General features: G+C 39.9%; 1 protein-coding gene across 1 annotated transcript in view; it reads left to right on the forward strand.

Moving 5' to 3' along the window:
• The window catches only part of LOC146558819 (adhesion G protein-coupled receptor D2), a 94,471-nt gene that overhangs the window by 28,141 nt on the left and 43,636 nt on the right, over nucleotides 1-22,694 (forward strand). The window contains exons 21-23 of the mRNA XM_085248210.1: nucleotides 9,829-9,870; nucleotides 13,415-13,468; nucleotides 17,538-17,682. Of these exons, the coding sequence (XP_085104336.1) occupies nucleotides 9,829-9,870; nucleotides 13,415-13,468; nucleotides 17,538-17,682 (241 nt within the window). The remainder of the gene's footprint in view (nucleotides 1-9,828; nucleotides 9,871-13,414; nucleotides 13,469-17,537; nucleotides 17,683-22,694) is intronic.

The raw sequence follows: 22,694 nt of genomic DNA on the forward strand, positions 1-22,694 counted from the left end.
GATGTGTGACAGATTGACAGCAGATTGATGGAAATGCAGTAGGTATGTGAAGCTCCTGCTGCTTTGTAAGGACACTACATTATAAGTTAGATGTATTACTTTTATTTTATTGCTCTGTTTCTTTATTTACAAAACATGACAGTAAGAGTCTCGGGGATAGAAAACGACTTATTAGTTAAAAATAATTTATAGGTTTTTAGAGCACATAATTTTTTCATATGCTGCTAATGTGTCTTTAGTCACTTACGTCCTTTACAAATACAAGGTCACAGATTCGGCATAATAATAGATAATAAAACAAGCAAGACACCAATCGGCAATTCACATGTCTAAACGAGAGAAAGAAGGTCCGTCTTTCTGTCTCGCTCTCTCTGATTTCTCTCGACAGACATCACTCACCTACACTTCTCAATCTTAACACGTGCCATTAACCTCGGCTGGGCTCACCTTAGTTGAGAAACAGCATAGCAAACGCATCCCATAATGGTACCCGGAGCAACGTTTTTCCTATTTTGCACCCAAAAGCAACTTGTTCAGACTTTGCATATTGCATCCATTTGTCATTGTTAGTCAAGGGCACTGCAACACGGTCTTGTCAGTGGTGCAATTTGCACAAAGTATTCTGCTCAAATGTTACTGTGCATGCGTAAGAGTTGTTTGTTTGCAGGTTCCAATGTACCTTTCAGGTGCTTTAAAACTGTTTTCATGCCCGCGAATGTATGCATATGAATAAGTCGAACGCGCACCGGCACAAGAACAATAGACCAAGGGCAAATGTGTCATAGTTCTCTAGGCAAAGCGTACACTCTTTATAGAAAAATAAATAATACAAACAAACAAAAACATAATGGTACGTATTTTGGCCCATTAGGGTTGGCACACTTTTTTGGAAAAATGGTAAGTTGAGGCTCAGGTGGTGTTCAACTTCCAGACACTTGACTTTGATTCTGAGCTTGCTTGTACTTACATAAGAGTGCAATTACTGTTTGGAAGCCACTAAGAGTGCCTGTGCTTGTGGTGGTATATTGGAAGTGTGTGTGTGTGTGTGTGTGTGTGTGTGTGTGTGTGTGTGTGTGTGTGTGTGTGATGCCTTTCCAGCTCCTCAATGCCACACGAAAATAAGTGGCTGGCAGTACATGATTATGTTGTCTGTTAATGTGAACTCCTTCTGACTTGAAAAATTAAAAAGACATCACATTAAAGACGTCACCTATTTGTCCTTCCCCCAAATATTCTACAATAAAACAGTATATATCATAAATTATATAATTTATCTATGCTATGATTGCAAATCTCTGCAAAATATCTGGTACCTTCTATATTCTGAAGGCAGTTTAAATGGAAGAAGCTTACATGTTTATGAATTACCACCAAACCACAGTTTGGTGGTAATTCTAATGGTATTTTAATACCAGGTCCAACATATTACTGTGTCTAATTCTGTATAAGTATACGGTTCAAGAGTATATACACTAATATGGTATTATGTCTGTTACTGCAACCGACTGTGCAGATTTATATTTGTGAGTGGCCTTTTCTCTAAATTTACCCAGGATCCAGCTGCTGTTTTTAGGAGAACTTGTTCCCATCTGACCCCCCCCCCCCCCCCCCCCCCCCTTGTCAGCGGAAAACTGTGAAATAAAAAAAACGATTGACAGCAGGCTCACATACAATTTGACAAGAGGGCGCCCCAAAAAGGCCTGTTGAATACCTAAGTATTTTTAATTAAACAGCTTTCTGCACTGGCGGCCGGCTTTCCCTCGGCAGTTCAAAGACTCCCGCTTTGACCCATGTGTTAAAAGTTTGTATCAGTTTTCCGTGGCTGTGTTTTTCTTGGCGCCCAAGACACGCAACTCGAAATTGTCTTGTTTAAAAGCTAGTTTGTTTACAGTTCACTCTCGTTCTCGTGCTCTCTGTACCGCTCCTCCATTACATTCCCACATGTGTTCCATGTGATCAGGTTCAGGGTGTAGTTGCCAACTCCCGCTGATCTCGTGGCAGGCTTGGTTTCCGCAAATGCTTCGAAATTTGGTTTATATTAAAGAAAAATTGTCGGAAAAGCAAAAGGAGAGATCTGCCATGTGACAATTACTGTCTTAATTTGCTGTCATCCTGGTTTATTTAAACGCTAAAAAAACAACTCAAATGGGGCGGTCATCTGTTTTTCTGGAACTTCATCAATAACGTTCGTCCATCTGATGTAAAATCAATATGACACACACTGACACAATGCCAGAGCAATGGCAAATGTGCCGTCATTTGTCATCGAGTGGTAATAAAGATATGTCACAATTGATTTTTGCCCATTTTCTCCCCCTTTCTCTTTATCTCTCGCTCTCCCCATCTCTTCCTTGCCCTTTTTCCCAGTAGCGGTGATGGAAAAAATAAATGAACGTTATTAGGATTAAGTGTGGCCAGACTTGCCAAACTCAATTAATACTTGAGCAAAAGCGCTTTAATAATATGAAGGCCTGTGTTTTCACTAGGACGCCTTACCAGACGTTCTTAAAAGAAAAGACAAGGGATTCATAGATGGATGGATGGATTGTTGGGTGGGTCTCTTGTCTAGGAAGAAAGATTTTGTTTTGGCCTCTGCTCCATTTTTTCTTGATTTGTTCTCTTTAAATATATTTAAACTGTAGTTGCCACTCTGTAGAAAAGTGATGAAAGAAAAAAGAGAGTATAGAAACTAAAAATAAACGTACAAATCGCTCCTTGTTGCTGTCCTTGTAGACATCTGCTGCTGCTGATGTTTTCCTTTGTAAATTTTGTTCCTCCACAGTTTCATGTGGCTCTGTGGTGTAAGCGTGTGCGCTCCACTCTGTGTCCGTTGTGTGTATGTTTGTGTGTCAGTTTTGCCATCGCGGTTTGTTGCCGCTGGGTTGTGTGTACCCAAGTTGCACTGGTGGTAGCGAGCAACATCTGTTTCGGGCTTGTTGTTCCTCTTGGCTGCTTTTCAATTGGATTTCCTCAAGCAGGGCCAAAAGCTGTCACCTCTGCCAGGCTCTGTTAGCGATCACCGCCGGCCCCTATATTAAGTAGGTGGTTCAGGGCTAAGCTAATAACTCTCCCTCCTCTCCTGAGCCATCGCACACCAGCACTGGTGTTGCTGCTGGCTTCACTGTGTGCCTGTTTGTGTGCGAACACTGACAGTTTTCCTCTGCAGCTACACACCCCGTGGAGGCAGGCTGGCTTGGGGGGTCCCCTCCTCAACGTGACAGCCCGACTGACTGGATGTGTGTATGGGGAAAGAAACAGGGAGTCCTAAGGGCTCTTTTTTAATAGAATAACTTTTCCACTTTCTCTAATAATGTGCAGTGAGAAAGAAACAGGAAGAAAACTTTGGCACATACCCAAATCAAAATTTAGGTTATTCCAGTTGTCAGGACTGGATGTATTTGGTTGCATTTTGCACCTAACAATCTTTTTCAATTGTACAAATTCTCTATAAATGGTTGATGTCATGCTTTTGTGCACAACAGAGGCCAACTTTAAGATGATTGAGAGTGTGATGATTTATTTTCACAGCCATCTTTACAGTAGGGTGGACTGAGTTTGCACCATAATGAATACGGTGCTCACTTGCTGCAAAGGCGAGCAATTTCAGCTTGAAAGATGTGATGCCACCCAAATCTTAAAAACCTGTTTGGTTTGACTTTTATTTTTCCACTTCAAGCATCTTCTCTAATTCATATCTTGAGCAGTTCTGGGTGCTACAAAGCATTTATTGGGCGGTGTTTACCTCAAACTGACAGAGTGGCAGGCTGCCCGTCTACCTGCCCTGTCTGCCTGCCTTCACTTCTTCTTGCCAGTATCTCTTTCCAGCTGGAGCAGTTGAGTGGAGCTGGATTCAAACCGAGGGCCTGCAAAGTATCAACTCCTTGTTTCACAGCTTTGACAGACACTTTGATTTGACATGCCATGAACAGTTAAAGTGAAAGTTATGTATACATGTTAATTAAACTGTTTATGTGTGGAGGGGTCAGAGACATTAGCAAGTCCCAGCGCAGAAGTGTGAATTTCTTTTCTTTTTCCCCCCATCACGGTGTTTTAACCTCTTCTGTCTCTCATTTCTTTAATGATTACCAGGTGTGAGGGCAGAATTTTTCCTCCCCTTTTTTTGCCAAGTGGAGATGCGGATAGCTCTATTTGTGAAAAGTGTCTCTGTGTGTTTGAATTTAGGCGAGGATATTTGACGTCGGGCCCAGCTTGTTCAAAAGGCTCTCGTTTCTGGCAGAGAGTGACTCTGGAATTCACTGAGGGGATGTGGAGGTGGTGGTCTTCAGTTGTTGTTGTTTCTAATACTGGGATCGAAACTTTGAACTAGAAGTTTTTTTCTTTATGCATCTCTATTGCAAAAATAGAGATACAGAAATATTCACAAAGGAGAATCAAATGTTTAAAGTAAAAAAAACCCTGTTACTTGTCTTGTAAATTAACATATTAAATTTTGTATACAGTAGTGTGCATAAGACTAAGCTTCTCATTTTTTATAATTTGCTAGGAAAATGGGAAATACTGTACAGTTTGCAAGGCAGATACTCATAGGCAAGCTTTCTTTCCTGTCAAAATGTCACGTTTGGCATTTTCTATAGATGCGACACAAGAAATGTATTTTTGTGACATGTTGAGAGTAGCAAAATCCCTAAAGATACAATTTTAAATTGGTTCTTTCCTAAATTGTCTTTATGTCTAGACAGAACATTGGTTCATCTTTTGAGTTAGGTGCCCTTTTTATGCTTTATTGATTCACAGGTCAGTGTTAAGTGGCTTAACTAAAAAGAAAAACTACAGCTGGAAGTTATCAGGTACAATGACTGGATTGAAAATAAGTGAAAAAGCAGCCAATGTCCAAAGAAAAACTGCTATAGAAATCATAGAAACTATTGCTCAAGACCACGGTTATAAAAATATTTTTAAAAAGGGGTTGGCTGAAAATTTACACATCTATTGTATATAGATCTGTTTTACTGCAAGTCATTTGTACCACTAAGTAAAAATAATAAGGAGGATGACAAAATTGCAGCCATACTGGTTCTTTTTTCAATATAACAAGCAGACAGAACAGCAGAGTTCCCTGTCATTATATCTCATGTTAACGTTTAAGCTCCTTCTCATACTACAGGGAGCGTTGGGCTGACTGAGACAATACATTCCAGCGAGAAAGAAAAAGCTGCCCTGCCACCCCCTCTCCCCTTGCCAAGACACTGCCCTTCCACCTTAATCATAGTTTTCATATCTGTACATTGAAAATTTGTTTCCCAAGGACGGTGCCATAAAACTACTGCTTTTTGAGATTTTTACCTGCCAGCTCTCTGCTTCCTTTCTCTACACACGTGGGGAGGTTGATGGAAGTGGGAAATAGGGGCGCTGATAGTAAGTGAGGGGAGAAATGTAGAGGGATTATTCTCTGGGAATTCTTTGAGAGGTTGAAGGGTTCAACATTGCATATGCCATAAACAAATAGTATAATTATTATTATTTTTTTTTTATATGAGAAAGTGGCTTTTTTAAAACACCCTTCCCTGCAGTAGGCTTACTGTCAAAATGAGGACAGCGTATGTGCTTGGGAAACTTGGAGCTGTTGTAGGGAATTTAAAAGTGGTCAGTGTTTGTATTCAGGTTGGAGATTTGTGTCACTGCTGAACATATGCAGGGATGAATTCTCAGTGTTAAAGACTGAAAATACCTGAAAATGTGAAAATTGTGTTTAATTGATCATGTTGATCAATTAAAGACAATCAAGTTAAAACAATAGGAGAAGTTGTGTGCACAAGTTGTATCAGCCTTTAGTGGTCAGCCAGTGTGTAAGTTATGTTTTAAATAATTGTCTTGTGTTATCTTGCTGAACTATTGTCGTACCGCACTGTACACTGTCCATCAGCAACCTTGTATTCTGTAGAAAATATTATTGAGCTAAACGATCAGTTGCTACCAGCTCATTCATTTTATCTTGTCATAAAATCAAATGACTGTGAAACGTGAAAAAACCCAGAGTCAGATCTGTTCTCTGGCACCTGAATCTGTTATCTGAAATTCGAACTGCTTTATTATCTAATAACGCAGGAGTTGCCCGTCTTAATTCATGCAGATAGGCAAAAACGACGTCTGTATTTGCCAAAGATCTGTAGTTTTTTTTTTTTTACATTTGAGGGAGTTAAGCTTCATTTAATATATTCTCTTACAAAGCAGACACTTAAACACAGGAATAAAGCTTTTATTACAAGTATAACCAGCGGTTAATGGCTCACCTTAAATATTTAATGCACTCAGCTGATGCTTTTACGAAGAGTGAGTTGCAAGGACAACAGAGGTAAATTTCCAAAGGAGGTTGTCGACATCACAAACAGCCAGTAGTAAACAATATCAGGGCTAGCCGCTTTAAATGGCTTGACTCAGAGTTCTTGAAAGTAAATCGATGTCTGACTTTCATTTGTTCTTTCTGTTGTCCAGACAAAACTCTCAGTATCTCTGATAAGTAGGATCGCGCATGCACGTTTACACAAATGCACTTTCCTGCCCGGCACTGCGGCAGAGCACATCTCTCTGAGGCAATGGTGTTTTTGGTCAAACACAGTAACTTTTTAAACATACAATTGTTCCATAATTAGTGAGATGCTAATTAATTTATGCTCCCCTGTTTGATGTACAGTATGGCAATACTTTGAAAGCAACTGTGTTCGTTCTTTGCATAAATTTGTAGCGTTTTCTGCAGAGTTCAAAAGAAATGCGGCAGAGTTTAGAAAGGCACGCTTGCATTTAAATAATGCGCCCCATTTTCCCGTCTGTTTGTTTTTAGGGATAATATTAATGAATTAACATTTTAAACAATCCGTCATTATTGTTGCGCTGCCACTTATTTTTAACTCAATTAGATTTTAATAGATCATTTTTTCCTAATGTGCACACTATGTTCTCCCCACTTTGTTCACTGCACAACAAAAGATTAATTACAAATAAGAGGAATGATCAAAAACATGATAATCAAATTGCAACAATAAGTTGGGAATTGCAATTCTAATGCAATACAATGGAGTATGTGTTGCAAATTAACCACCCACTGTCTGTTAGTGTGTGTGTGTGCTTGCTAACATGTGTGCATGTGTCTGTGTGTGCAAACAGTATGGAGCCACGCTGAGTTTACATACATGATAAACACTTTGCTTGTGCTTTTAAATAATTCTCAATGGACATCGGAGATTTTAACGTTTTACCTTATAGAGGTCTAATTATTATATATTTATCAGCAGAAGGACAGACACCCCAAATACAGCCCTATAGTAACAATTCTATCTCACATCGCGAGTGATGTGTATTTAGAGTCAGTCCATATTATTTTTTAAAAAATGACAAAAAACCATATCTCTTTACTTTTCAAAAGCCTTTTACTAGCTGACGTTAAATAATATACCCTCACCGTCCACTTCATCACGCACATCTAAGGTTAAACTGCTTCTTACCACAAACTTGCATTTAGGCATGCAGACATGCTCAGGATGCCCTGCTGAAGTTCAAAACGAGCATTTTCCCCAAAGAACTATATCTTTGAGCTGATAGAAAGGAAACGATAACTATATATAAATAACCATTGATTACAACCAAGGTATGCAGAACAGCATCTCTGAGCACCCCATCCCTGAAACAGAGGGGCTAAAGCAGCTTCCACTCATGTCGGCCTGAAAACAGGAATTGATACAGTTCACACAGGCTAAACAAAAGACTAGAAGACAGGAAGACTGGTCTGATAAATGGTCATTTCTCCTGCAACATTCAGATTTTAGGCTCAAAATTTGCCATATACAACGCTGGATCCATTCTGCCTTTTATCAATAGTTCACACCGGTGGTAGTGTCGAAATGGTGTGTGGGATATTTTCTTGGCACACTTTTGGGTCCCTTTAGTGCCTTACAATGTGACCAGTAAGTGTATAGATTCAATTGACTGCTAAGAAAAACTGCTGAAAAACGTCCAGGCTTGGCATATATCTAGAGTAGCCTTTCACCTTTGCAGTCCAGTCTCTTTGAGCTCGATGGCTGAGTGTCATCTAATGCTCGTAAATTGGAGCAGAGATGATAACAGATGAAAAGATGATCTTGCTGTCACACTTGGAAAACAACACAGTCTCATCCTTCATTCGTTGATTCATTTATTTATTTAACGTGAAGACAAGGTTTTGTGGGCGCTGCTCTTTTTTTAACATTACTCCTGTGTATCGGGTAGTTAAAGTATAAGCTATGGGATGCACTTTGAAAACCAGAAACCTCAGCTCACCCACTGTTATCAGGTCACCAACCTCACCTATGCTCTCATGGTCACACTGTGCTATGGAAATTTTTTTTTTTTTTCTTGTATCTATTTTTTGGCCACTTCACATGAGTATGTAGCAGACGGATCTCGGTGTGCGATTCCTTGTTGTGTCTTCAGAATGGCAGAGACAAGAGAAATTGTCAGTTGTACGCAAGGTGTCACCAGCCTGCGCGACAGACGGGGCAATTCAGTCCCCGGAGGACAATGCGGCCAGGTGAATTTGTAGTAGCTTGGCCTAGAGGTCATCATCGTCAGCCACTGTCGCCCTGTCACTCCGAATGGGCCCCCAAATCATGTTGTCAATGGTGATGCATCGAGATCTTCCTCGGGCAAAAATTGGATGCTCCAAACTCAGCTTGATTGATGCATTGGGCAGGTTGTGCCTGCCTGTCTTCGGGATGTGTCCTTACCCTGGTTTAAAGATGAAGCAACAGAGACGTACTTGGTTGCGGTGAAAGCAGAGAGATGTACTTTTAAAAGTTTTTTTTTTTTTTTTTTGTGCTAGCGGTTTTCTTATCAAAGAATCTACCATATCTATCAGCCTTGAAATTTATAGGATTTTAACTGCCTTTTCATTTTTCTCGGTACATCTTTTGTGGCACGGTTCAATCAGTGTTCTGAGAATGTTGTTCTCACTGTTTTCATTGAGGCATCAGGATTACATTATGGCTCGAAGGCGAATGCACAGCTTGTACATTCAGTGGATGCCACAATGAAACGGAATGAAAAATAGCTGTTTTTCTGTGACCAAAAGTGCAGCCTTTATGCATCCAAGGGCATGGCATTCTTGGGCCCTGGGTACTAGCCGTGGAGTGTTGTGAACATGAAATATCTTCTTTTATGTGCCATTTTTTTCATTATGCTCCCTCTGTCTCTTTCTTTCTCCGCTTTCCTCCAATGGTTTTTCCTTGATGGTCTCGTCTGGCCCGGGTTGCTCTCTTTCTGTGTGTGTGAGTGTGGGGCTGTGTACATGTGAGTGTGTTTTAATAGACGCCACTGTTAATGCTGTCTTTATTGCCTCGTTTCTTGCTATTTGCGTAGATTTATGAGCACAGATTATTTGTTTCTTTACATAATGCGTGTGCTCTGTGTGTATTTGTTAATAATCAATCATATAATTGTGTTTTTTTTAATGTCAGAGAACACAGTATGAATATAGGCACTTGAGATTTTCTATTTCAATAAAACTGTGTGGAACCTTGGGTTGAAGCCTTTGATGGCTTAGCGCAGCCTGCAACGAGGAAGAAGTCTTGCAGACGAAACAAATGCAAGCTGAGCTTTATACAGAGGTGGCCCACTTTGGAGAAGTTGTCCTACTTCTTTCCTCATTACTTCCGACTAAAGTCTAATTCAGCTCTGTGCGACTAGAATAGACTTCAAATCAACCTTACCTGCATTAGTTTTGATCTTTTTTCTTCTTCTTTTATTTTTATAAAAATATAAGAGAGAAAACAGGTGTAACAACTTTGTCCTCCTCTTCTTTCTTTCTCCCTTTCTCTCTTTCTTTGTCTGTGTTTACAGGGCCTGTTCATCTTTCTGATATATGGGGTGTACAACACAGAGGTAAGTCTGCATTGTGTCTCAAGGCTGTTGGAGTGAATGAGAGAAATGACAAGTTTCTGATGGGCTCCTTGCTTAAAATCAGTGTGGGTGGGGTGCGCCAGAGTGTGTGTGTGTGTGTGTGTGTGTGGATGGGTAGAGGGATGAGAAGGAGGGGAGGGGACATCGTTTCCATGCGAGCGTCCCACTGCCCTTCATGCTTGGACTAACTTATATGCATCTGAGTCCAACCATTTAACACTGACACGCTGCAGTTCTCAGCCACTCATTCCTCACCCACATTGGCTAATATTTCACTGCCTCTTTAAGTTTTTAAACTCACAGCCCTCCATTTAGCATCCTGACAAAGCAGCTGGCCAGGGCTTTGCAGGGCTCCAAGCAGTACCCGTAATTGAACCGAAAGAAAAAAAAAAGGTAGTGGTGGTGGTGGGGGGACAATATGCAACAAACAATATAGAATGAAGGGTGATAAAATGCAATCTTACTGCCTTATTACCATTTACCAAACCATAGCTGTGCGGGGGTGGAGAATGGTTGAGCGTCTAGACGGAGAGTTGTGATTTAATGGATGAGTCGCATGTCACAAAAATCACTCTTGGTCAACTGTGGCTCTTTGTAAAGTCTGCATAGGTGATGCTGCGTTTAAACTTAGGCCCACCTTCCAAAGTTGCATGTGAAAATTTAAAATTCAAAAGTCTGAAAAATGTGCAAAAATAAAGAAAGCAACAAGCAAATGGAAAAGACTGTAAATCTGAATGTAAATGCAGCATACGAAGCAAAATCTAAGACACCGTTTCTGCGGCTTGCTATTCATTTATGGTGAATACACATATACGCTGTCTGTTTGTTAGGCTTTTCTGTGACTGAATACACAAGGTCATTGGTCATTAGTCCATCGTCCTCCACTGCTCTTTTCTATTTCTCTTTCTTCAGTCTCTTTTATTTCAGCTTTCTGTCATTATCACCTGGCTGCTGACCATCAAAGAGAACATCTCGAGTTTTCTGTCCTTTTCCATTTTGTTTTCTCCCTCCTTTCTTCTCGAGAGCGCCGAGAGCAGCGTCCCTGAGTCATAGGCGACGTACTGACAATGCAGAGCCAGGGAGGGATGACCTTTCGCGCTGTAAAATACATCAATATAGCATTCTTGCTTAAGTGGCTTTTCAGTGCTCGGGAATTTGTTTTCTTACACTCATGCTGTCCTTGACCCTGAGGTCCTCGTGGTTTGTGAGCAGCTCCTCTTCAGGTTTGATTTTCAAGAGGACCTCACTGTTGTGGTAAAATTTGGGGGAAACAAAACAAAACAGAAAACTGAGTGATTATTTCATCTGCTCCCACTGACCCCGCCATCACCTCTCGAAGAGTAGGGAGCTTTTCTTTTGTTTCTACTTTTTCCTCCAGATTGTGATGCTTGGCAACGTTGGCTTTAGGTTTCAGCCTTCGTGACCCCTTAAAAGAAAATATTTGCTTGGTAAAAATTTTATTATTTTATTTATTTTTTTGTAAGGATCCTGTGGGCAGGATATACGGTGTCCTGGCATTTTGATTCATTCAAAAGCTGTCTTGGAAGGGACTTTCAGCGACAGCTGGTATAGCACATGGCAGGTACACAAAACACACAGTGAGCACACTGTGTGTAAAAAGTTTGCAAAGTTGCTGTTAGTTGTTAACATTTAAAACAGATGAGTCTAACCGCCTCTGTGTCAGGAGATTTCGCTTTGATATTCTTAAGGTGGTGAATTAACTAGTGCCTGAAAGTCAGGACATGCTCCATTTATGAAGCCGGTTTCTAGGCTGAATAATTACAATTGTGTATGGTATGGAAGAGAGACTACATCTGCTGCTATTACCCTCAAAATGTATCGTTTTAATTGCTAATTACCTGACAGTAGCTTTCCATTATTCATTGCAATTAGCTTTTCCTTGGTGGTCACCTTGTAATCCCACGCTTTGATGACCTTTTATTTCCATCAGCTCCAAGGATGTCGGCAGGTGTTGTCGGGCAGACTGCTTTAATATGGTAATCGCTTAGCACCCATTTACATGGGAAACCATGCTTTGCATCCTTTGCATCATTGCGAAACCTTGAGTGTGCGCAAACCCCTTAAACGCATAACGATCATCTAAAACAATGCCCTTCCCCTCATTGTCAAATGATTAATTAAGTTGTGTCATGTAATTGCCTCAGCTCACTGGCTGCTTTTGAGATCAGTGAAACCCTCGCGTCTCATTTTGCCCATTAAAATAATGTTAAGATAGTGTCTATCCAACATCTGCACTGTGTTGACGACCTCCTTAGTATCTTGTCAGAAATAATAGAAGGGCTTTTGAAACGCAATGCTGGCATTGTTGATTTTGCCTTGTCACGAGGCTTAGGCTCTCTTCATTATGTCGCCCTTCAGCAGTGGTACGTATGCAAAACATCTTCTGCATACACATGCTGTCTCTGAGACCGTGTGTATGCGTTCACTGTGGTGTCATAATTTATAACACGGCGTGACTTAATGAAGCCATAAGCCATAATGCATATTCACTAACGTTGTGGGCCGGGCTGGGACGGGCTGTAGTGATAAGGGGCCGGGCTGGGACGGGCTGTAGTGATAAGTGCCCAGCCGATACAAATTTACAGTTAGTGCTGACAGAGGGCACAAACACAAGAGCGCGCATGCATACGCAAACATACACATGCTCACTCTCACAAGTACCAGAGGATTTTGAAGAAGATAGGAATAACTGAACTACCGGCAATTTTTTAACCTATTTTTATTTACTTATTTATTAGTATTTTGTTAGTAAACAGTTAAAGAAATTTTAATAACAAAATAATAACAGCGCCCCAATAGAAATTAAAGAATAAAGTTGGTTTAATAAAGTATAGGAATAGAAAAAATGTAAGAATTAATTTTTGTATCCTGTAATATTTATTTCACTGTACTGAGAAATTAGCAAAATGTAATCGAAGCAAAGCAGTTCTTGTAAAAAAAAAAAAAAAAAAAAAAAAAAAAAAAATATATATATATATATATATATATATATATATATATATATATATACATATATATATATATATATATATATATATATATATATATATATATATATATCAACTTCTGTCTGGTATTTTATGTGTTAAATGAAGGTGTGCAGTACACTGTTTCATCTGAGTGTAAAAATGTAATCTGTTCTGCTAGGCCAGTCCCTTCTCCTCCAATAGCTCCCATTTGTTGGTCCCGGCGCTCTGTGTTGACAGATGATAGCTTGAAGTCGTCTCCTTAGTTTGCCAGCTCTATGTGTCACTTTCAAGTCCCATTAGCCGCTGGGACATGCTGGAGCACCCTCTCGCACACACATACACTATCCCAACCACTGCATGTCAGTGTCTGCAAACTAACCCTCAAAATATGTTCCTTCCATTCCACATTTTATTCTCCCTTCTCCATTTTTACACTTTGCATACTCGCAGGTGTTTGCTGTGGAAGATATTTTGTTTTAATTCAGCGTGTGCTGCAGTTATCTCTTTTGCTCCCATTCTCTGTGTCTTTCTTTCAGGTTCGAAGCACGGTCAACAGAATCAAGGAGAGGAGAAAAGCGCTTAATTTTTCAGTATGTAATCTTTTTCCTGTGAACAAGTGTGTGTGCACGTCTTTATTCTGTTGTGTGTGTGTGATAAACACTGGTGTGACAGACTCAATTTTCCTTACAGCGTTTGCTTCTCATGAAAAAAAGAAAGAAAAAATTCCTACTACAGCAATGCCACAAAGAGTCTCTGTACATCGGCTCACTAGTCGACAGTCCGTGTTAGATGCCCTTATACATCAAACATACACCCATAATAACCCCCCCCCCCCCCCCCCCCCCCCCTTCCCTGCCCTCCTCACTCTCCCCATTGCAGCACCTTCATCGTAGCAATGTCAAGCTCCACGGTGGGTTACAAGTTTCTAATCCAGGACAAGCCATCCCCTGACATTAAAGTGTCAGGCCAGTATTTATACCTTGGTGGACGCCGTTTGGCTGAAATTGTGGGATGCTGCACGTGTGTCTGTGGTGTGTGTGCGTCTTGGGAGATTATAGCCTAACCAAAGGACATTAAAAGTAGTCACAAGTCTGTAGCACACACAAACATGCACATGTCAGACACGCATACGATTGCAAACCTTAACGCCTTGACAAACTCTCATTAAACTTATACCCAACCTCATCTTCCAATTGCATACACAGGTGCATGTGCATGAAAAGCCTCTGCTCCCATTGGAGCACACCACACAGCACCTTTCTCTGTATTCTAACCCACATATGTGACCCACCTTATAATAAAAAAGGAATGCAATAAATAAGTTGGCTAATTAATGTTTTCTGCATGTCTCCCTGTATGCATGTCTATGCAATGGGGTTGTGTGTTTGGGGGGGTTGGGGGGGACTTGCCTCCTGGTGCAATCTGATATATTGGTTGCTCATGTTATCAGTGAGCCCCCCCCCCCCATCTACCATCATTTTTACTGCTTCCTCTCCCCTCTGTGGCGGCAATTTTCCAATCCTGCTGGGTTCCGCTATCAGAATGCGTTTTTTAGCCATCACCGCTGCCTGACAGTTTTTAGCTAATGCTATCTTGTGCCATAAATCCTGCTTGAAATACTGTATCTACCTGTCCTTTGGTTAGATAGGAGACATTTGGCTCTAGATGACCGCACATGCCCCTATATATCCCCTTGTTGTAAAACATAGGATTGGGTATTGTGCCTTGCCGGGTGAGGGATAAAGAGGCTTCAGCGTGTTACTGCATATGGGGTCATTTGAAGACAAATGGCTCTTCAGAGATAGAGGGATTTATATGTTGCATTACTCATGAGTGAAGATTTACCCCGAAAAGGATGATTCACAATAAATTCATTTTAGGAATTGAAAGTGGTTATTTAAATAAAAAAAAGACCATTTTAAGCTTTCATTGTCCTCTTATACCTTTATTGTAAAAACATTAAACGTAGCCAGTACTAAGCCGAGTTATGTCAAAGCCACCGCAGTACTGACTTTTGGAATATGCCTTCATCTCTAGGCTGATGTAGTGTCTCTAAACAGTGCAAAGGGTATAAATGCACAGTATTCTGCCAAAACCTTGATCCACCCATCATTTCTTTATATTTTGCTAGGAAAAGGGGAAATATGTATAGAGATTTCTTGAAATATGCAAAAATAAATGGAATAAAGTATATAAGGCAAAAACAGAGTTTGAAAGTGCATATTTGGTTTCACTATCTTTACTCTTCAACGCAGCCTGAACTCTCACAAGCAAGCTTGTCATTTCTTATGCTTTTACTGCACTGGCATTGTGTTTCTTATGCTAAACAATGAAGCTGTTGCCAATCACACCTTTCCAGATTATGTAACTGTACTTTTCTGTGTTTAGAATTCCATGAATGGTGGCACAGTCTCTACCACCACCAGTTGAAATTCAGCCTCAAACCATGACAGAGCCTCCACCGTGTTTTATACCTCCCTGTTTATTTCTGCCATACATATTGATGACTATTTGAACCCACAATTTAAAATTTGGATTCATCAGCCAGCTTTATCTTGTGTAATACTTCTTAATAGTGGTTTCGTCACAGTCAATTTTCTAGTAAGACCATGTCTGATGAGGCTTCAGCAAACAGGAGAGCAGGAGATAAAGGACCATATGTATCTCTTAGAGCCTATGTGAGGGCTTTGCTGGATTTTTTTCTCTATTTCTTAAATAATTTATAGCTTAATGTATCATCCAATCTATTATTTTTTTCAGGGGAGAAAAAACCCGCACCAATGATATAAAAGTCTCAAAAACCCACAAAACCCGTATATGATATATTAGGCATTAAGGGGCTAAGGACATAATGTTCATGCTTTCATCAGCTGTAGATAGTGTTTTAGGCCTGCCACTTGTGACCCCCACCAGTCTAGTTTCCTCAAGGACACACTGCATACTGTGCTAAGATATGCGAAGTGTTTGGCTAATAGCTCTCTTAGAATTTGCCATAGTATTTCTTGGTATTTTCCATTTCATTTAGAGAAATTGGAACATTTTTGTTCCTGCTGCCAGTAAGTATTTAAGTTATTTTTATTTACTAGTATTTTTCTTCCTGTTATGTGTAGACACATCACTGGTTCATCATTTCAGGTGCTTCAAATGTTTTTTTTGGAATACTTTATTGATTCATACGTCAGTGTTCAGTGGAAATGAGTGTTGGCTGAAACCTTTAGACAGTACTGTATGACAGTCTGGCACAAACACATCATTTTTCCCTGGTGTTGCAATATTTAACTTTAAAAGTCGTTGGTCTTGCTATAGTCTGCTATCGTTGAAGAATTTGCAGGTGGCTAGATTTATAACGACCGATTAATCTGCTATACATGGCTGTGAACTGTGGGAGAAAGCTGGAGCACATGGAGAAAAACCACACAAGCACAGGGAGAACCACCTACTTTGACAGCTTCTTGTATAAATTCCACCAAACCTAATCACACACTATCCCCTCTTTAATTCCCCACCACTGCTGACCTCTTTAGCCCTTTTCCTCTACTTGGGTGTGGATCTCAAACAGCGTTGTTTTCTTGTTTGACCCCAGGGAGCACAGTTTTATACACACACACATACACACAGCCACTTTGAACAGTGTCGCCTGTCTGTTTGATACCTCGTACCTCTTGACCCACCCTGACCTTCTTGTACACTCACAGCCAGATTGCTTTGTGAAATAAAGCTGTCAGTTGTAGGACCCAAATAAAAAACAACCCCCCCCCCTTAGTGCTCCGTGCCCCTGACATCACTGAAATATAGATATAAATTGGAAGTGGATTAGTTTTTTTGATCTTAATTCAAGTTTTGACAAGACATAGGAAGCTACATGTAGAAGTTACAATTTAAAAGAAAAAAAAAAAGGGACTAGAATTTGGTGTTGGTGTTTCCTTTCTTGTCTTTATCTGGTAGCACAAAAATATGTGTTGCTCAAAATACTTTTAATAAAATGCCATTTATTTATGTTGCTGGTTAAAGTGACTGACAATGACATGTCGCAGTGCATGCATTTGCCTTTTTCTATTTGCAGTAAGACAGAAGAGCAGGGTATAAAAGACATTCCAGTCTGATATAGTACAGTACAAGACTTAGGAAACCCTGGAACCTTGTCATTGGCCTCCTTGACCCCACAACTCCAATTGAGAGCCGTGCAAATAAGTGGGTTTTGTGTGATTGCAGTTTATTTTGGTCTGGATGGAAGATGCATGTGCATGGTGTAAAACAAAGAGCTCTTTCACTTACTTTTCTGCATCAGCTGCTCTAGCTTGCTGGCCACACTGTGTGAAGAATAACACAGTACGTAACAATAGCCTATATGATTTTTCGAAATCGTGATGAGGGGTAATCAAGGGAAAAAAGGCATAATTTAACATGAAATATCTACCACTCGTCCATCTGAGTTTAGTACACATTTCCTAATATATGTTTATGTATTTATTTTCCAGTTTTTCTTGAAAGTACTGTTAAAGTACCTTTCTTTAACATTTTAAATGCATAAGAGTGCCAAGTGGAATAGATACAGAAGGCAGCAACATAAGAATGATGATAATTGTATATATAACTAATTTGTATCACTAATGGGCAATTAATAAGCTGCTGATGATACTGCTTTCTTATATCTTATAGAACTGTGCCAGTTCCCGACCATCCAGTTCAGTTACCAACTCTCGTCCTGTCAGTTTCCCACTTGGAACAACTCCAAGCCAGGAAGAGGAAGGCTATGCTTGCAGCACCACGCTAGGCCCGGCAATGCAGGAAGAGAACAGCCAAGGTGAGCTCTGACTCCAGTGTCATGCAACTGTAAGTGGAGTTCACAATCCTGGAAAAGTAAAAAATGAAAGAAGTTGTAATGTCCAAAAATCACAGTGAAGCAGTGATTGATTTCTGTCCAGTGATAAACATTGAAGACCAATCATGGTGCATGTATAGTTGGCAGTCATGAAGGAAACTTTCTATTGTTTCTTCTGATTAACTAAAAAATTCATTTAAAAAAGACTTTTGTCTCAATTTAACCCTTTAAAGCCGGTCGGAACAGACACGCTCCATTTTGCATAACTATTTTTAAATCCCGGTAGCACTGCAACCACGTAAGCTAGCGCAATAATTTTTTTTGCATATGAAACCGGAGGAGTTGTACTTACATCTTATGCCATCAGCTTGTCCTAGGTCACAGTTTCCTTCCACATATAGCTTTGCAAAAACTGCATAAAAAGCACTTGCAGCAACAAAAACACAATATTCCAGAAACACGCTTTGCCGATCCGATCAGCTGTTTGTAACACTTCCTACGTCCATCAGCGTGAACTGTCGCATGTCTGCCATGAGCTGCCCGAAACCAGAAGTGACGTCATTTTGTGGAAATGTAGTTTTTTACGATCGGGGCCTTATGAGCCTATACTTGTGTTTTTAAAAGTTATGTTTGAGTTTATGACTTTCTGTGTCGTTTCTGGGATGCTTAGGACTCATATTGCACTGCTGGAAATAGTTTATTTTGATGCATATGCTGTTATTTTGCAAATTTGCATTATAATATTTATTTCCGTTTTTCCTGCAGTATATGAAAATTGGTGTATTTCAAAAATAAAACTATGAAGACACTTAAAATAAATTTCCTGTGGTGGGAAACTAGTTTGTGCAACTTTTTTGTATTTACAGTTTTGAGGGATAAGCCTCTTAAATTTCTCTAACTAGAAATATATGTTAAAAAAACAAAAACGATTTTCAATTTTTTTGTAGTTTATTGCACTTTTTTGCAATTTATGTAATTACTATGCACCTAATGCAGACATATTATTAAAGTTTGGGCTATAATGGTTGTATTAATCAGAAAGTCAGTGGTTCGATCCCAGGCTGCCTCCTGGCTGCATGCCAAATATCCTTGGGCAAGATACTAACCCCGTGTTTGCCTACTGGTGGTGGTCAGAGGGCCCGGTGGCGCCTGTGTCCGACAGCCTCGCCTCTGTCAGTGCGCCCCAGGGCAGCTGTGGCTACAATGTAGCTTGCCATCGCCAGTGTGTGAATGTGTGTGTGAATGGGTGAATGACTGAATGTAGTGTGAAGTGCTTTGGGGTCCTTAGGGACTAGAAAAGCGCCATACAAATGCAGGCCATATTGATGTATAGCAACTTGAAATGCTCCCAAAATGGCTCCACAGCATGTAAAAATATAATATAAGCTCTGGTGGACTTGGTTCTATGGTAGGTCTTAAAGGGTTAAACAGTAAAAGGGCCACATTTCCAGCATAATGATTCCACCTAGAGAAATGTAAAGCAGTTACTGTATTGTATTGCTTTAAATAGTAATATTTGTCTTTTCTTGTATCACTTTAAAATGTAATACAGTTGCCCTTTTGTTTGGCAGTTGAAAAAAAGCAAAGCCTTCTCTGATTCAGTTTTCCACACAATCTTTTCTAGTTCTGCTCAAAAGATGTGCAATAGCATGCAGTCTTTGGAGCTAAACATAATAGCAGGTCACAATATTGCTTGCTAATTTGATTATTCTGCTGGCCTTACTTCTCAAAAAGCACAACCAACCCACCATCACTTAAAGGAACAAGGAAGGTCACCTATTCTGTGATTTCTTTAAAAAAGTATTATTATTTTTGTTATTTGAATGAAATTTTCATTTCTTTAGAATAGCTGAAATATTTTCTTGGTCGTGTGTCTTTGTACTTCATCTTTTTAAGACGGCAGCACCTGTAGCCTTGGTTGTTGAAATTTTCTGCTCAGCAGTAGAAGTTTTCAAGTGAAGGACTTTAATTTTCACTGAACACTTCAGTACAAGAATAGAAGAAGCTTTTTGAAAGATTTTCTTTAAGGAAGCAGTGAGAGTGATTGTTTAGAGGGGGAAGGGTTGCAAAATAGGCAGCCAAAAGATGTGAAGATGGGGTGTTATTGAATACGAGACTAAAGGTTTATTTTCTGTGCACAGATTATAAATTAAAAACAAAACTAATAAAACACCAAATTCGTGGGGTGCAACAGCCATCCAATCAGTTTCGTCTTCATTATGGTATGGAATCTATGCATGCAGTTCAAATTAAAATGCTTTTCCATGGTTTTTTTAAGGGGCATTGGGAACAACGCTGCACTCTTAACCCATTATTACCAACACCCCTGATCAGTGTCCAGTTGAATTGATTACATATTGCATTGGGTCTGAAAGCCACATGAATTCATTGATGAGTAATTGATGAAAAATTTCAGATTCACATTTGCAAAGAAACAAAAGGCACTTTAAGTTTTAAGAGTCTCGCATATCATCATAGTGTCTACTACAAGAAAAATAATGCCATCTCTATACTAGTGCGACACCATCCCTGGGAGTGTACCTCATGCCTTTGATTCATATCATATTATTTTGAAGAAGAATACAATGACCTCAGTGCATATATTGAAACTTGGACATCACTATACTTGGACCTGGATTATAGGTCTGAAGGTTTGGTGTTGCAACTTGTGCGATCCCATGCAAGATGATCTGTAGTTCTGATTGCAGCAGTGTAAGTATATTCCCCCACTAGCATATCTGCAAGGCATTACCGCAAAGCGTTCTCAATCTGAGAGTAGCGGCTGGCCCTATTGAGTGAAATCAGACATCTAAAGTATTCTGTTAAACTTTAACACTAACCAGACACCCTGGATTCAATCTAGCTGCCTGACCCATGCTGCACTCAGCAGGGTTGAAACTCCTTTTATTGTTGAAAAGATCGGCGATACCAGTTTCAAAGAAGGCTAAGAAAGCGGTAAAGGTCAATCTCAGGTTTCACTCTGTCATTTTTATTCTTTTTGCTCACTTTCTTTTACTGTTTACTAAAAAGTAAACAGTATTGAAGCCAACAGTTTAAGACCTTTGAATGTACTTATATGGGAATATATTTGTGAATAATTATGTATTTGACATGGCATGGACTCTACCAGTTAGAAGCAAAACTGATAACTTGACAATCTTTAGAAGAACTTCTACAATCTCTACAAGACAGCCTTCTTTTAAAAGTGCTTTCTTCTATTTGGAGGCTTAGGATAACAAAATCACCAAAACTCCACAGGTCATCGATTTCTACTTATGCCCAAATAAAAAAGTTTAAATTTGTAATAATTTAATTCTGAAAAGTAAACTTTCATATATTCTATATTTATTAGATATAAAGTGGAACATTTCAGACAGTTCAGACAGATTATAGGTTTTTTTATATTCAAAAATCAACTATCATTTTTTATTATGCTTTCTGAAACAGGTCTCTCTTGTAAATTTGTGTCAGCCCCACAAAATCCAGAGCCTTAAGGGACTCAGGTCAAATCTCATCCACCCCAATGACTCAGCCACCAGATTTTTTTTAACTATCTCATTGACCTCAGCCACAGTAATGGGTGAGCCACCCCCCTCATCTCTAGACTTTTAGACTTTGCTGGAGCCATATGATTCTTAAGATCCTCCAGGCACCTTCCAGACTAGGTCCTCTGCAAGATGCTCCCAGTGCACCTGCACTATACACCAGGCCTGTACAGCATCGTTCCCCGCCACCTGATCCAACTCACCACCAGGTGGTGATCAGTGGAAGCTCTTCGCTTCAGCTGAATATCCAAGACATAAAACTGTAGAACTGATGATACAATTACAAAATTATTTATTGAACTGTAGTCCAGATTATCCTGTTGCCAGGACCGAGCATTGTATTATCGGCAAACTTTCATGGGACAAAAGCCTAATAACAGAAGGGCTTTGCACTGTTATTTCCCATGTAGTACGTGAACATGACAGTGGAGTCTGCGGATGGGGCACCTTCCAGTGACCCACCCAAGGACTCATGAAAAGGCCAGTACCTTTGAGTTGTCAGTCAAGGCCCCTTCCCCAACCAAAATGTATCAACTGGGGTCATTTTGTGCATTGGAAATATCTGAATTAGGCAGATTTTTCCATTTAGAATAGAGCAGAGGTCGGTAACCTTTCTGATGATGAGTGCCATCTAAAATCTCGTCAGAAGTCAATGTGCCATATGATTGCATTAGCAATAAATTTAATAACGCTCTATACTAACAGTTACACACTATATAGAACAACTTTATAGAATTATTTTTCTTCGCAGATGTTGGCAGCTATCAGGAAATAGTTATAAGCTATATTTGAAACACACAAAAAAGACACTTTTTATCCATAACAAGAACTCCATAACAGCAAATGAACTGTACAACAGAAAATACAAATGCTATTTATGGTCTCCTCACAACAATGATAAGAAAAATAAACTGGGCCAATATGGCATGTTTGTTGATACAGAGATACACATGTTAATGTGATCTCTGGTCTCCCACTCAGAGACACAGGTCTCTGAGTGTCCAGCCTTCAGACGGTTACCTGAGGACGCCCTTCGTCTGAGAGAAAATCTGCTCACACAGTTCTGAGCCAAATGTCAATAAGGCTTCTGCAATGTTCTGAAGACAGTTAAACTTTACAGGTAGTGATGTCCAGCAGGTGAAAATGCAGCTCCATGAACACGCACAGCTATGGATTCCAGCTGCAAACTTTGACCCCCACAGACTCGAGCTTTTCAGTTCAATCAACTGCATTTCGATGTCCTCTGTGTCCAGCCAGTTAATGCGAGACAAACCCAGACTGCTCATTAAAACTGGTTCTGGTTTGATCAGAAAATTAAAAACATTGGTCCATACACCTGAAAGTCCCGAAAACGCACTGTGAATTCTGCCTCAAGTCTACGGATGTATCCGTGTATTTCCGCGGTGCTGATGCTGCGTTGAGCGGACAGCTCATGATGCATTTGAAGTG

The sequence above is a fragment of the Mchenga conophoros genome, linkage group LG15, assembly GCF_057382185.1.
Source record: "Mchenga conophoros isolate Kocher_MC1m ecotype Shallow Benthic linkage group LG15, M_conophoros_male_GT1.1, whole genome shotgun sequence".
Taxonomy (NCBI): Eukaryota; Metazoa; Chordata; class Actinopteri; order Cichliformes; family Cichlidae; genus Mchenga; species Mchenga conophoros.